The 13,029-nt window shown below is 43.0% G+C and overlaps 1 protein-coding gene across 3 annotated transcripts; it reads left to right on the top strand.

Annotated features, from left to right (window-relative positions):
• The first annotated feature begins 1,970 nt into the window (after positions 1-1,970).
• Positions 1,971-12,688, top strand: LOC101390028 (zinc finger protein with KRAB and SCAN domains 4). Of its 3 annotated transcripts, none has more exons than XM_004441747.3 (5): positions 1,973-2,679; positions 4,350-4,497; positions 5,691-5,773; positions 6,752-6,872; positions 7,872-12,688. In XM_004441747.3, the coding sequence occupies exons 1-5, from the start codon at positions 2,257-2,259 to the stop codon at positions 8,732-8,734; spliced, it is 1,638 nt and encodes a 545-aa protein (XP_004441804.1). In that variant the 5' UTR covers positions 1,973-2,256; the 3' UTR covers positions 8,735-12,688. The 3 variants fall into 3 exon arrangements, with proteins under 3 accessions (XP_087294276.1, XP_004441804.1, XP_087294277.1); XM_087438151.1 differs by lacking the exon at positions 1,973-2,679 and adding an exon at positions 2,707-2,813; XM_087438150.1 differs by lacking the exons at positions 4,350-4,497; positions 5,691-5,773 and having other exon boundaries at positions 1,971-2,679.
• Positions 12,689-13,029: the final 341 nt, after the last annotated feature.

Genomic DNA, 13,029 nt, shown 5'->3' with positions numbered 1-13,029 from the left:
TAACCATAATATCATTATGGCAATTGAATTGATAGTAATTCCTTAATGTTATTGTGTTCTCCTTTTCCCAGTCATCTCAAATATGTCTTTTTACAGTTGTTTTGTTCTGATCAGAGTCCTAATAAAGTTTACCATTGCATTTGGTTAATATTTCCATTCAGTCTCTTTTAATCTGTGACAGTTCCCCTTTCTCCTCTGCCTTTTCAAAAAATGCCATTTATTTGTTGAAGAACCTGGAACTTCTGTCCTATAGAAGGAATATCCCACATACAGGATCTGGTTGATTGTATCTTTTAAGTATCATTTAACTCATTAATTCTCAAACTCACCTGCAGGTTGGAATCATCCAGGAAATTTTTTAAGTTATTCATGCCTGGGTCCCACCCTCTGACATTCTGATTTAACTGATCTTGGTTGCAGCCAATGTATCGGGATGTTTTATAAGCTCCACAATGATTCTAATGTGCTGTGAAGTTTGAAAACTCCTACCTTAACTTGCTTCTGTATCTCATCCGTACCCAGGTATTAGAATCGAGAAACTTAACTGGATTCAGATTCACTTATTTTGCCAACAACACTTCCTGGCAGTGCCTGGTACTTCCTGTGGCAGCTCATCAAGAGAAAAAAAATATTTTCTAGTAGTTTTAATTTGTAGCAGCCTTTGGGACCTCTCCTTTCTTAAGTTCTACCCCTTCTTTGTTATCCTTTGAACTGCAGAGGGATAGATGGAGGACTAAAAACTCGGGAAGTTACCAGCATGGTATTTTTCCACTTAATAAACTTCTACCAAACTTGCATTTTCTAGCCCCTCTATTCCACAGGGTAAAAATGGGACTTACTGACATCTCAGTTCAGCAAAATAACTTTGCAGTCACTTTTGGCTTAAAATCTAGTCCTGTCTCTGGTTCAAAGGAATCTCAGGGCTTCTTTCCATTGGGGGTAGCCCTAGCTTATTACAGGCCAGGCATTGTTCTAAGCACAAAAAACTCATCTAACGCTCACAACATCCCTATCTACTATTACTATCCCTATTTATAGATTGGGAAAGTCAGGCACAGAGAGGTTAAGTAACTTAACCAAGGTCACCCTGCTAGTAAGTGGTAAAGTCAAGATTATGAACCCAGGTAACCTGGCTTGAGAGTCTGTGGATCTAACCATTATGCTAGACTGTGAATGAGGGCTGGGGAGAAACAAGAAGAAAGCAAGCAGGTGAGAATAGTCCCTGAAGCCAGGGACTGGAGAGTTTCTGGAAGTAGGGAACGGCATAAGCCTGGTTGTCTGAGAGGCCATGAAAAATGGAAATTGATAGCTGTTTCGGCACGGGGGGAGGGGAGCGTAGGGGGTGAGGATGGGGGTGTGGTGGGGGTGGGGGATGATCTCTAGCTACTTTTGCAAGAGCAATCTCAATGGCTTTGTTGACGGTTTGCTGCCTACAATGTGTTAAGCATGAGCGGGCGGTGAGGACCAGAGTCAGAGATAGGAGGGTTTTGTTTCAAATAGTTTGGCCTTTGAAGAGGAGGAAAGAGAATGCAGGCAGCTCCAGCGGGGCAAGGACCAGGGGCAGCCGCTACTCTCTTCAACCAAGTGCTCTGGATATGTTCTGCTTTTTCGATGTTTCTGAGAGAAACTGAAGGACCTCCTGCCCAGACCTCTAAAGGCTCTGAGGAAGCCCTGCTTTCTTCTGAATTTTAGTGTCGATTTTATGCCAGCTGTTTAGTCAAGCTTACATCAGAGCATTGGTGCAGTACAAGCATCCTACAGGATTTAAAGATTTAGTCTTATTTCTTAGTGTCTTCTTATTTCTTAAGAGGCAGAGCCTGTCGTCCTTTCTCCTTCCCCTAACCGCCTCCCGAGAGCGGAGGGAAGGACACGGTTGCTAATGGGTTAACTCGGGGACAACCACCGAGAGGCGCTTCCTAGAGAGCGCAGGAAGTGGCATTGATTCCCACCGAGGCTTCCTGTGCCCCGGCCTCAATTTTTCTCCTGCATTTGGTGGGTGTTCACTCTCCCTAGGACATCCTTCGAGGATACTTATGGTGGGATTCGGGGTGGGGTGCAGAGAAGGACGCTGCAAAGGCACGGACTGCAGGGAGAAATCTGTGCACCTGCGCCCCAGGGGTGTCCTGGGCCCCTGGGCACGGGGAAGGGGACCACTTGCAGTTTGACTGGCTAATACTGATTTCCCACCATTCAAGAATTTTCTCAAGAAATACGGCTTCCAGCTAGAGTGAGGCCTGCGTACTGCCTTGGCCCAGGATGGCCAGAGAATCGAAGGAAAGCGCAGCCCTGGACCCCCAATCTGCAGAGGACTTAACGGGGATCTTGACTGTGAAGGTGGAGACGGAGGAAGCCTCCGCCTTGGCTGAAGAGGTGGGCGCACCCGACAGCCCCGCTCCGGGCCCTGAGCGCTTGCGCCAGCGCTTCCGGGGCTTCCGCTACCCCGAGGCCGAGGGGCCCCGTGAGGCGCTGAGCCGGCTCCGGGAGCTCTGCCGACTGTGGCTGCGGCCTGAGATGCACAGCAAGGAGCAGATCCTGGAGCTGCTGGTGCTGGAGCAGTTCCTGACCATCCTGCCGGGGGACCTGCAGAGCTGGGTGCGGGAGCAGTATCCGGAGAGCGGGGAGGAGGTGGTGGTGCTGCTGGAGTATTTCGACAGGCAGCTGGAAGAGCCGATGCCGCAGGTAGAGAGAACCCGTTTAGTATCTGAGAGCTGGGGTCTGTCTCTTCCTGAAATCTCAAGATCGGAGTGAGGGGCATTCCTTCAAGATCAGAAGTTCTCATCTGTTTTTGTACCGTGAACCTCTTTGGTAGTAAGGTGAAGTCCCTGGACCCCCTTGTCATAATAGTATTTTTAAATATATAAAGGATTATAAAAGAACTCAATTATATTGAAATAGAGTTAGCTAAGCAGTAAACAAATTTATAACATTATATATGTGTTTTTTTAAAATTAATGCACTAAATAGTAAGATCTAGGGACAGGCCTAATAACTCTGTACAATTTTAAAGTGGTGATAGGCCGGCCCTGTGGCTTGGTGGTTAAGTGCGCGCACTGCGATGCTGGCGGCCCGGGTTCGGATCCCGGGTGCGCATCGAGGCACCACTTCTCCGTTCATCCTGGGGCCGAGTCCCACATGCAGCAACTAGAAGGATGTGCAGCTACGACACACAACTATCCACTGGGGCTTTGGGGGGAAAAAATAAAATAAATAAAATCTTTAAACCTACAAAGAAAAAAAAAAAAAAAAAAAAAAAAGTGGTGATGAATGACTTTGATAGGCATGAATGACTTTAACAATATTTACCTGACTGTAATGTGATGTGAAAACATCTGCAGTTTCTATTGGTGACAGATTCTTGTGGACTGCTTGTAACACCTTGGTTTGTTGCTTCAGTTCATAATTGAAGGAAAGGAAATTGAAGGAAATTCATAAAGGAAGCTAAAATTTGTTTAAGGGTTCTACAAATAAAAATATTTTTCCTATTCACATTCATGGAACTCATGAGAGGGAGTCCATGGACTACAGGTTAGGAACCCCTCAGTTCATTTTTATCTGCATCTTCCTGCTTGTTGTATGAGACTGTTTTCCCTTTGCATTATCCTGTGTCCTTGTGTGTTCTTTTCAGGGGATACATGATCAGAGTAAAGGCTTCTAATTCCATGACCAGGAGACCAAGATTCTTGAGTTGGCACTAGTGCCCCCTAGCCCTGTGACAGTGAAAAATCATTTCAAGTCTCTTAGCTTCAGGCTCTGCATTCTTTATAGAGGATGTGGGAAATTCTGAGCTGCAGGTGAGCTAATGATCATGAAAGTGACTTGAAAACTAATTAATTACAAATATCCAGAAGGAAACCTGCATTTAATGAGAACGTACCATGTGCCAAGCCCTGTGTTAGGTGATTTCACATACTGTGATCTTATTTACTGGTCCCCAAAACCCTGTAAGCTAGAAATTATTATCCTGATTTTTCAGATAAGAAAAGATATTAGTATTCTCTGAAAACTTAGCACCAATTCCCAGAGTTTTCATAAAAGCACAAATATATTTAATGAGGGAGCACAGAGTAAAGCTTAAGAGAAGGGGCTCTGGAGTCATTCTGCCTGAGCTCCCATACTAGCATTGCCACTTATTAGCTGGGGGACCTTGGGCAAGTTGCTTAAACTCTGTGCCTCAGTTTCACCGTTACAAAAATTCAGATAATAATAGTACCTAGCTCAGAGTTGTTATCTGCATTAAGTGAGTTAATATTCATAAAGCTGTTAGAAATAGTGCCTGGAAGATAGAAAGTACTAGCACATCAACAGCATGATAGAAGTATTTGCTGAATAAATAAATGAATGACTTCTAGGTCCCAGGTGGCGACCAGGGGCAAGAACTGCTCCGTTGCAAGATGGCACTGTTGGCACCAACTCAGAGGTCACGAAGTACCCAGTTCCAGCCGATGAAGGCTCTGCTCAAGCACGAATCTCTGGGATCCCTGTCCTTACCAGGCAGGGGTGAGTATTATCTTCCGGGCAGTATGAATTCTGCAGACTTCATCCAGTTTCAGTTAAGGATCACCTGAAAGACAGATCTGTTGACAGGTGCTTTTTATGCCCATCACTTTACTTTGAGACTGAGACTAAAAGGGAAATTTCAAACAATGGTAGAAAGCTTTCCCAGCCAAACCTGGACATAGTAAATAAGACTTTATTAAAATCGATGTCTTGAAATAATTGATTTTTTAACAACACTGTGATCTCCATTCATTTAACATATATTTATGGAGGCCCCTATGTGATAGCCAGTGTTGTAGGCACCAGGGGTTGAGTTGTCGGTAAGATGGATTTCTTGCTCCACTGGAGCTTACATTCTAGTAGGGAAGATAGCAAATAAATTAATAATACAATTTTAGGTATTGGTAAGTGCTATGAAGAATATAAGGCAGAATATGTAAAGCCAGCCAGAATATTCTGGAGATAGTAGGACTGCTGCAAATCACAGAGTATAAATCTAAACTCTCGGTATGTGAATAGAACAGGGTGAAAATCACTTGGTAGGAATATGTTCCTAGTTGTTCCCCACGTGCCGTGAACATTTGGGCAGATCCCCAAGACACACACCACTGGGACACGCCAGCCAACGTGCAATCATTATTTCTCAACAGAGGTTCCAGCCTAGACTAACCTGTTTTCTGCCCCTTGCACAGTTCACCTCTTATAGGAAACCTGAAGTTCCCCTTTACTTTTCTCGAATCTGAGCAAGTTCTGTATAAGCAGACTCCCATTTCCTCCTTTCTGGGCCCAGCCTTATCTGACTCCTCTTAGCACATCAGTTTTTTAAAACTAAAGCAGAAAGCACCCTAAGAGCTACTAAAGAGATTTTAACAGTAACAACAAAAATCCCCTCTCTCAGCAAAATTTCAGACTAAAGGATCTTCAAACGGAAAGCTTTGTTTTGTTTTTATGTTGCTTTCATTTCCCCATTCCTACCAAGGATCCTGCCCATCGATTTTGTGTATCTGCAAGAGCACACCACATCTCTTTAGGCCCTAGGATTTGAACTGGTAGAGGCCAGGAAGTTTGGAAAGGAGTATACTCTATAAACTTCTTGGCAGGAATTTATTAATACGGGTTTTGAACTTGGATTCTAGAGGGCAGGGAGGCTGAATGCCAGGGCAGATCTCATCCAGAGCTTCTTTCCTTCTTAGCTCTCCAGGTTCCTGGGCTTGCCAGGGGAGGGCGCTGCAGAGAAGACACAGTGGTAGCTGCCAGGCTCTCCCCAGAGTCCCAGGTGAGCTGGAGCCCCTCTCCCTTGCCCAGCACCCAGCCATCTTCACTACTGTTGGGCTTCCCATTAGATCCCTTTCTCCCCACTCCTCCCCCTTCATCCTAGATCTCTGTGGAGTTTGAGTTTTCTCATTGATCCAAAGGCTTAGCATTGTTGGCCTTTATTTGGTGCCCACTTAAGAAGATTTTCCTGTTTTACTTGGAGCTTGGGGGGCTGTCTGTGCTTCCCTGATCTTCCTTATCCCATCTGTTTGGTCAGCTCCTTCGTCAATTGGGTTTTCTTCTCCAACAAGGGCAATTTAGCAAATACAAACTGAAGATTTTGTTGTGATGGTGACTTAGTTTTGTTTTTTAAAGTATCATAAACTGTGCTGTAGTGAGGGATATAAAGACTTGGCCTCTGCCATCTAGGAACTTAAACTTGAAGGAACAGATCAGGCATGTCCTTTGAGTCTTAAGGTTTAATATTACAATCTGAACAATCTTTACTTAATCTGGATTTTAATTTCTTATCCAGTCTTTCACGTCTTGCTTAAAGATCTCAGTGTTTGAGGCTCTGTAGTATCTATGTTTTCCCTGGTTTTTCTCACCTCGGACCTACATTTCGTTGTATTTTAAAAATCATTAATATAAATGAACCCATACCGCCACTTTGCCAAAGCACACCACAAATAATTTGAAAAGTTTGGATATGGTTCCACTCTTTTCACTGCATTGGCCCTTGTTTTCCAATGCTTTTCACTTTCTGGACTGTTTAGATATTTATGTGAAAGTACTTCTTCTAATATGTGTAATATTTCTTTCCTTTGATGGTTATTTTTGGACAAAGATATTATTAGAGATAGGGTAAGTAGGAATAAGGGTGCCACGCTTGTTCTTTTTTAAAGAGCCCCTTTAAAGGGGATGTTCCTTCATTGCATGTACCCAGCTTTGGGAAGGATTTTGGGCAAGAGGAACTAGGTGGGATTACTTATTGTTTCAGGGGCTGCTGAAAATGGAAGATGTGGCTCTGACTCTCTCCCCTGGATGGACCCAGCTGGGTTCACCTCAGGTGAACTTCTACAGAGGTGAAAGGCAGAACTGCGGCAGCCTCATCTCCCTGGGTAAGGCTGATGGGCACTGATTTCTCGTAAGTTTTCTTGGCCTTCTTTGTGTATCAGAACCTCCTGGGCTGTTAGAAGCTGTTTGAATTATGTTTGGATTCAGAACCACCATTTCTGAACCCCAGCTACTAACCAGTGGTGTGACTAGTTCATTAACCTTTCTGACCTTGCTTTTTTATCTGTCCTGCCAATGTTCCAGTCAGTTTAAGTGGGATCCAGTAGGTACGGCCCCTAGTACAGGTCTGGCTCATGGTAGATGCTCAGTACATGTTGATTTCTTCCCCTTCCCTTCCTGTCGCTAGCCCTGACAGAGGAGGAGACCTATTGGGTCTCTTCAGGAAATGGGCCATGGGACCATAGATGTGAGAGCTAGCAGTGACCTGGAGATTGACTGCGGAGCCTGACCTTAGAGACGATGGTGCAGAGGCACACAGGGTGCCTGACTTGTCTGAGTTCACATAGCTCATTGGTGGCACAGTGAGGGCTCCAACTCAGATCTCCCAACACTGAAGCCAGTTTGATTTGGGGGACCCTGCCTCTGCCTGGTGCACAGTTAGAGAGGACTGTGCTTTTCATTGGTCAGTGACTAATTTCTGAGTCCCCACTTTCCCTGTTTCTTACAGAATGCTTCAGAAGTCCTTTCACTTGCCTTGTTTACTGTCACCTACTTCTCACTCCTTTTAGCATCTAATCCTAGGTGTATGGCCCTGCCTTACTATCCTGAGAACTCAGAGCCTCTGCGTGTATCCCCAGCACAGTCCTCACCACCTTCCCTCCATTCCCAGTTTGTACCATTCTTTCAATGGCCCCATTCTCATCCTCAGGTCTCCCTCCTCCCCAGCACCCCTGTTCTCCCTCTTTATTTCCATCCTTATTCTTGCACCTAAATCCGCATCCATAGCATATACAGACCTCTAGTTTTTGCCTCCCTGGGACTCGTCACAGAGCTTTCCCCTGTGGCAGGACATAATTGACAGTTGCTGCCATTTGTTATTTCAGGTGGTAAAATACAGACTAAGATCAGGGACTTGCCTCCAGATGAGGAACATCCACAACAGAAGCCTGGGGAAATACCGTGCCACCTGGGTGAAGCCACTGCCCAGACTCCTACATGTGCAGAAGCTGGTGAACAGGAGGGCAGGGTACAAGGAAGGCAGAAAAATGCCACAGGGAGGAGGCGGCACTATTGTCATGAATGTGGAAAGAGTTTTGCTCAGAGCTCAGGCCTGACTAAACACAGGAGAATCCACACTGGGGAGAAACCCTATGAATGTGAAGACTGTGGCAAGACCTTCATCGGGAGCTCTGCCCTCGTCATTCACCAGCGAGTCCACACTGGTGAGAAACCATATGAGTGTGAAGAATGTGGCAAGGTCTTTAGTCACAGTTCCAACCTTATCAAACACCAGAGAACTCACACTGGGGAGAAGCCCTATGAGTGTGATGAGTGTGGGAAGACCTTCAGCCAGAGCTGCAGCCTCCTCGAACATCACAAAATCCACACCGGGGAGAAGCCATACCAGTGCAACAGGTGCGGCAAAGCCTTTAGGCGGAATTCACATCTCCTGAGACACCAGAGGATCCATGGGGATAAAAATGTTCAGGATCCCAACCGTGGAGAGACCTGGGAGAGTCAGAGTAGGATGGAAAGCCAGTGGGAAAATGTTGAGACTCCTGTGTCTTATAAATGTAACGAGTGTGAGAGAAGTTTCACTAGGAGTAGAAGCCTTATTGAACATCAAAAAATCCACACTGGTGAGAAACCCTTTCAGTGTGATGCATGTGGAAAAGGTTTCACCCGAACTTCATACCTTGTTCAACATCAGAGAAGCCACGTTGGGAAAAAAATTCTGTCACAGTGACCCATGTCTTATCTGCCAAAGTTGGTGCTCATTCCTGTTGAACTGAAGCCACCCTGGAGCCCTTCCTGACTACAGAAATGGTGGGCTGGGCTTAATTTACCACTACACATCATCAGGTGTTTGTTACAAAAGATAGAGTCTGGCTGAGATGAATTATCTTCTGCATTCTAGAAGGTAATTAAAACAACCTTGTTTGATAGGAGGCTATGGGAGAGTTGTCTGGAAGACATAGGACCTGAAATGGTTTGTTCTCACCTGTAGGACTTAAAAGGGCTTCCAGACTGGCTCCTCACCCTCAGCCAGCACTTTATGACGTCTCTTGGGTGGATGACTCTGATTTGGGGACTGCTGCTCTGACTATTCATTTTGCCTATAATGAGTCCTTCACTAGTTAGTTGGATCAATGACGTCTTGTACCCCCCATTGTGCCTTGCATATAGGTGCTATAAACATTTATTAAATATACCAGTGAAATGAACTTCATAGCTCTGAACATCTAATGTTGTGTAGATTTCTGAGGACTTTCTAACTAAGGCCATTTGCATTTATGTCTAATTCTCTGAGGTTCTAGATTCTGGGTCAGTCTAATGTATTTATTGCCAAGTACATAAGACAGTCAGAGTTGAGGTGGAGGAATCCATATTTCTTCACCAGCATAGTACTTATGGTAAGAATGCCTTAAACAGCTCCTTCATCATTAAGACATCGTGCAACTGTTCCATCCATACAACTCCATCCTTTAGTCAACGTTAATCACGTTAGTTCACATTAATTTTGCTATACTTTAGGGGGAAATCTTTCACATTCAGGTAAATAAAAATCAACTTATGATGTCAGATCAAAATGCTTATGAATTTTGATGTAAAGTCTGTGATGCTCAACAGCTTGTTTCTCACCTTTTAGTTATCTTGGGCCTAACCAAATGCCAAGATACCACCTGTATCCCTCTCTCCCAACTTAGAGCCAACTGTGCATCGAGGCTTATGCCAACTAAGCTTAAACTTCCTCCAGATCAGAGGATTAACACCAAATATTCATAACAAGTGTCATTCATGTTTTCAGAACTGCCCTGTGGATTGGGGATAGGAAGATGGGATCAGGGGCAACCAATAAGGATAGGAACCTGAGTGTGGGCAGTAGGAGAAAATGTATCTTTTCAGAAGCACATTGGGAATCCTGAGTATCTGACCAAAAGGATTCCACAATATCCAAAAAATCAACATGTGGAGTCAAGACGCTATGTTGTGAGTGGGGCCAGCCCGGTGGTGTAGTGGTTAAGTTCTTGCACTCTGCTTTGGCAGCCCAGGGTTCGCAGGCTTGGATCCCAAGTGTGTACCTACACACCGCTCCTCAAGCCGTGCTGTGGTGGCGTCCGATATACAAAATAGAGGAAGATTGGCACAGATGTTAGCTCGCCAAAAAAAAAAAAAAAAAAAACAAACCTATATCGTGGGTTAATCACAATAAGAATTTTGTGATATCTCCTGTTTTCACCCAAATCACCTTCTACTGAGTTCTTCAAAGGCTGATATCTTCTTCCTAGATGCCTGAGCGTATCTTACCAGCTTCCAGCTTTACCAGGCTGTGCCGAGAATGGATTCTGCTTGGGATGAAATCCCTGACCATATTTTGTTCAGTCACCAGCATAGCGTTCTCTTCTGTTCTCACATACCTTTCTGCATTCCTGCTTGAAGTACTACAGCTGGCTAGGGACTTTGCAAACCATAGGGCTCTCCCTTTATCACACCCCTACAGTCTTCTGTTGCCTTCATTGTCCCCTCATTGCAGTCTAATTTAAAACTTCTTTAGCTTTCCAAAATCCTGTAGACTTTCTCCACTTAATCTTTTCTAGCCTTTTAAAATTTCCTTTTAAATTAACCTTTTGTTACCTCCACCATGCTAGTGATTTCCTTTCCTCTCCTTATCTTCATTTGTCCTCAATATTTTCTAATAGCCTTGATCTTAAACACAGTTTTTGTTTTTTTTTTTGGCATTTAACTGTTTCTTATGTCATGTGAAGAGATATATGTGAAAACCTTTTACAAACCAGAGAGCATTATACACGTATAACTTACCGAGATTGACAAAGGACCACCGTGCCTCCTTTCACTCTTTCCGCTCCTTCTGAGCCTGAAAGACTTCTCTGTAGAGGAGGGAAATATTGTAGAAAAATACTTTTGAGTGCCTGATAACAAAAGGGATAAAGCATACGCACACACACACATACATACATACTTGGGCTTAGGTTTTCAGTGTAATCAAGTTGGTAAGACTTGCCCATAAATGGGGCAATGCCATGGTAAATGCCTCGTGAGTGGTGAACTGAAGGCTGTGGAAGTTCTGAGGAGGGAAAAGTTACTGCCGGCTGTGTGCTGCTGTTATTACACGGGCAAGGTGACACGTTAGAGAGCTGAAAAGACACAGAGTTTGTCAAGTTTAGTGAATAAGGCAAGTTTGAAGAGGTGAGTACATTGTAGGGGCCTTCAGTGCCAGTGCAAGGAGTTTAAATTTGATTCACTAAGTACCAGCGAGCCACTGACATTTTATGATCAAAATATTATCTGGGAAACTATCTGGCAGTATGGTGTAATTTCAAATTAAAACATTACTTTGCTTATAGTCTTTTAGACACCCCACTTTTGTATAAAACAAAGATATGTTTACAAATAAGTGAATTATAAAATGGATTTAACTCTAGCCTATTTAAAAGGATGGTCAAAAAATTATTTTCAGATGAACTTTGATCAAACAAAATGAGCTGCTTAGTTAAGATATAATCAGTGTATAAAGTGGAAGAAAATGCTGCTTTTCATGTTTTTTGAAATTCTTTTTAGGAATTTTAGTATTGATTAGTCAGCCATTCTACTTCATTTCTCCAACTGAAGCAATGCAGAAATTCTCCATTTTCTTTTTTCTCCGTTTGTGTAAATAAGTAACTGGTTATAGCATATTTTTTCTACTTGGGTAGAATGAATAGTTAAAATGAAAAAAGCTTTTGGTGACTAGCCCTCCTAGATATGTTCTTAATTTTGGTAAAGAAGTGTATAATCCTGCAGAAGATTCTGTTTCTCTGCTTTTTCCTTTAGTGGAAAAAAAAAAGAAGTAGGCTTGACAACTTACCTCACAGGGTTGTGAGGATCTGCTGATACTAATAAGAAGTGCTGTGTAAATAGTCTGAAGATGTTGACATTGGTAGAGAAATGGAGATTAAACTTTTTGTTAGCCGAAACCTCTATATATTGGAATGACAATTGTTTAATAATAAAGACTATCTAAAAAAGTGTCCTGTAACTATATGACAGTGTTGATCTTCTTATCTCGTAACGATGTCCCAAATCATCTGTGCAGTTCCATCTCAATTATTCATAATGAGAACTTTAACTGCTAAGTAAACTCAATTTATCTACTTTTCTCTAAACACCCTTTTTAGCCTGTCTTTTGTTTTTCCTCATGATAGCCGAAATTGGGTCTGATGGCTTTAAATGAGGAAACTTTTCTCAGCCAACTTTGTATAGGTAGTATCTATTTTGTACATTTCAAATGGAGTTGCTGCTAAGAAACTGTTTTGGAATGACTACTTTCCTGTGAACTTTTTTGTTAACATATCACTTTTGTTGTAGAAACATCCTTTCATTTCTGCAACTACTCACATTTCTCATTTCGTTTCTAGCATTAGTAATCTCCCCTTATTTGTAACATCGGTAAGACCTTGAAATTTGAACAGAGCAACATGGGTCTCTTCTCCCAATTAATGGCTGAATACTATGATATAGTCCTGCCTGTTCTATGTATTTTGTTTATCAGGAATTGGGTCATCATCTAAAAATCCTCTGCACACCTTTCCATATCCCTGTTTTTATTCCAATTTCTAAGTACTTCAAGATTTTCAAGAGTCTAGGGGAAAAAAATCCTAATGTAACTTATTTGTATAAAAGTAATAAAATGTGGTCATTCCTTCTGTCTGAGTGAATTCTTAAACAGATAACACATGGCATGATTTCTAAGCTGTCAGAAAATAACTATAGTTTCAGGTAGCAACTAAAGCATTAAAACTTTTAACCATTTTCTCCCCTCTGCTCTCCTACCAGTTCTGCCCATCAGCATTGGGAGCCTGGGAAGTGGAATTTGTAGCCTTCCAGACCCGCTTACAGCACAGGGTATAGAAGGGCTGGTGAGGGGCTGAGACATGAGATAAATGACCAGCTCACCAGTGGATTCTCAGCACCTAGCAGAGTTCCTATTAAATGAATGAATCTGAAAATTGACTGATTCAACTTGGTTTTTTGATTATTAAA

The sequence above is a fragment of the Ceratotherium simum genome, chromosome 13 (genome assembly GCF_057802395.1).
Source record: "Ceratotherium simum simum isolate JZ-2026a chromosome 13, ASM5780239v1, whole genome shotgun sequence".
Lineage (NCBI taxonomy): Eukaryota > Metazoa > Chordata > Mammalia > Perissodactyla > Rhinocerotidae > Ceratotherium > Ceratotherium simum.
Note: the sequence above shows the minus strand (reverse complement) of the source record. Positions and strands in the feature narration are given on the sequence as shown.

Bases quoted from the DNA above. Each gene is read 5' to 3' on its own strand.
- LOC101390028 (XM_004441747.3), top strand. From the start codon at position 2,257: ATGGCCAGAGAATCGAAGGAAAGCGCAGCCCTGGACCCCCAATCTGCA. The intron at 2,680-4,349 runs GTAGAGAGAACC...AATGACTTCTAG, and splicing joins TGGAAGAGCCGATGCCGCAG to GTCCCAGGTGGCGACCAGGG. The intron at 6,873-7,871 runs GTAAGGCTGATG...TTGTTATTTCAG, and splicing joins CGGCAGCCTCATCTCCCTGG to GTGGTAAAATACAGACTAAG.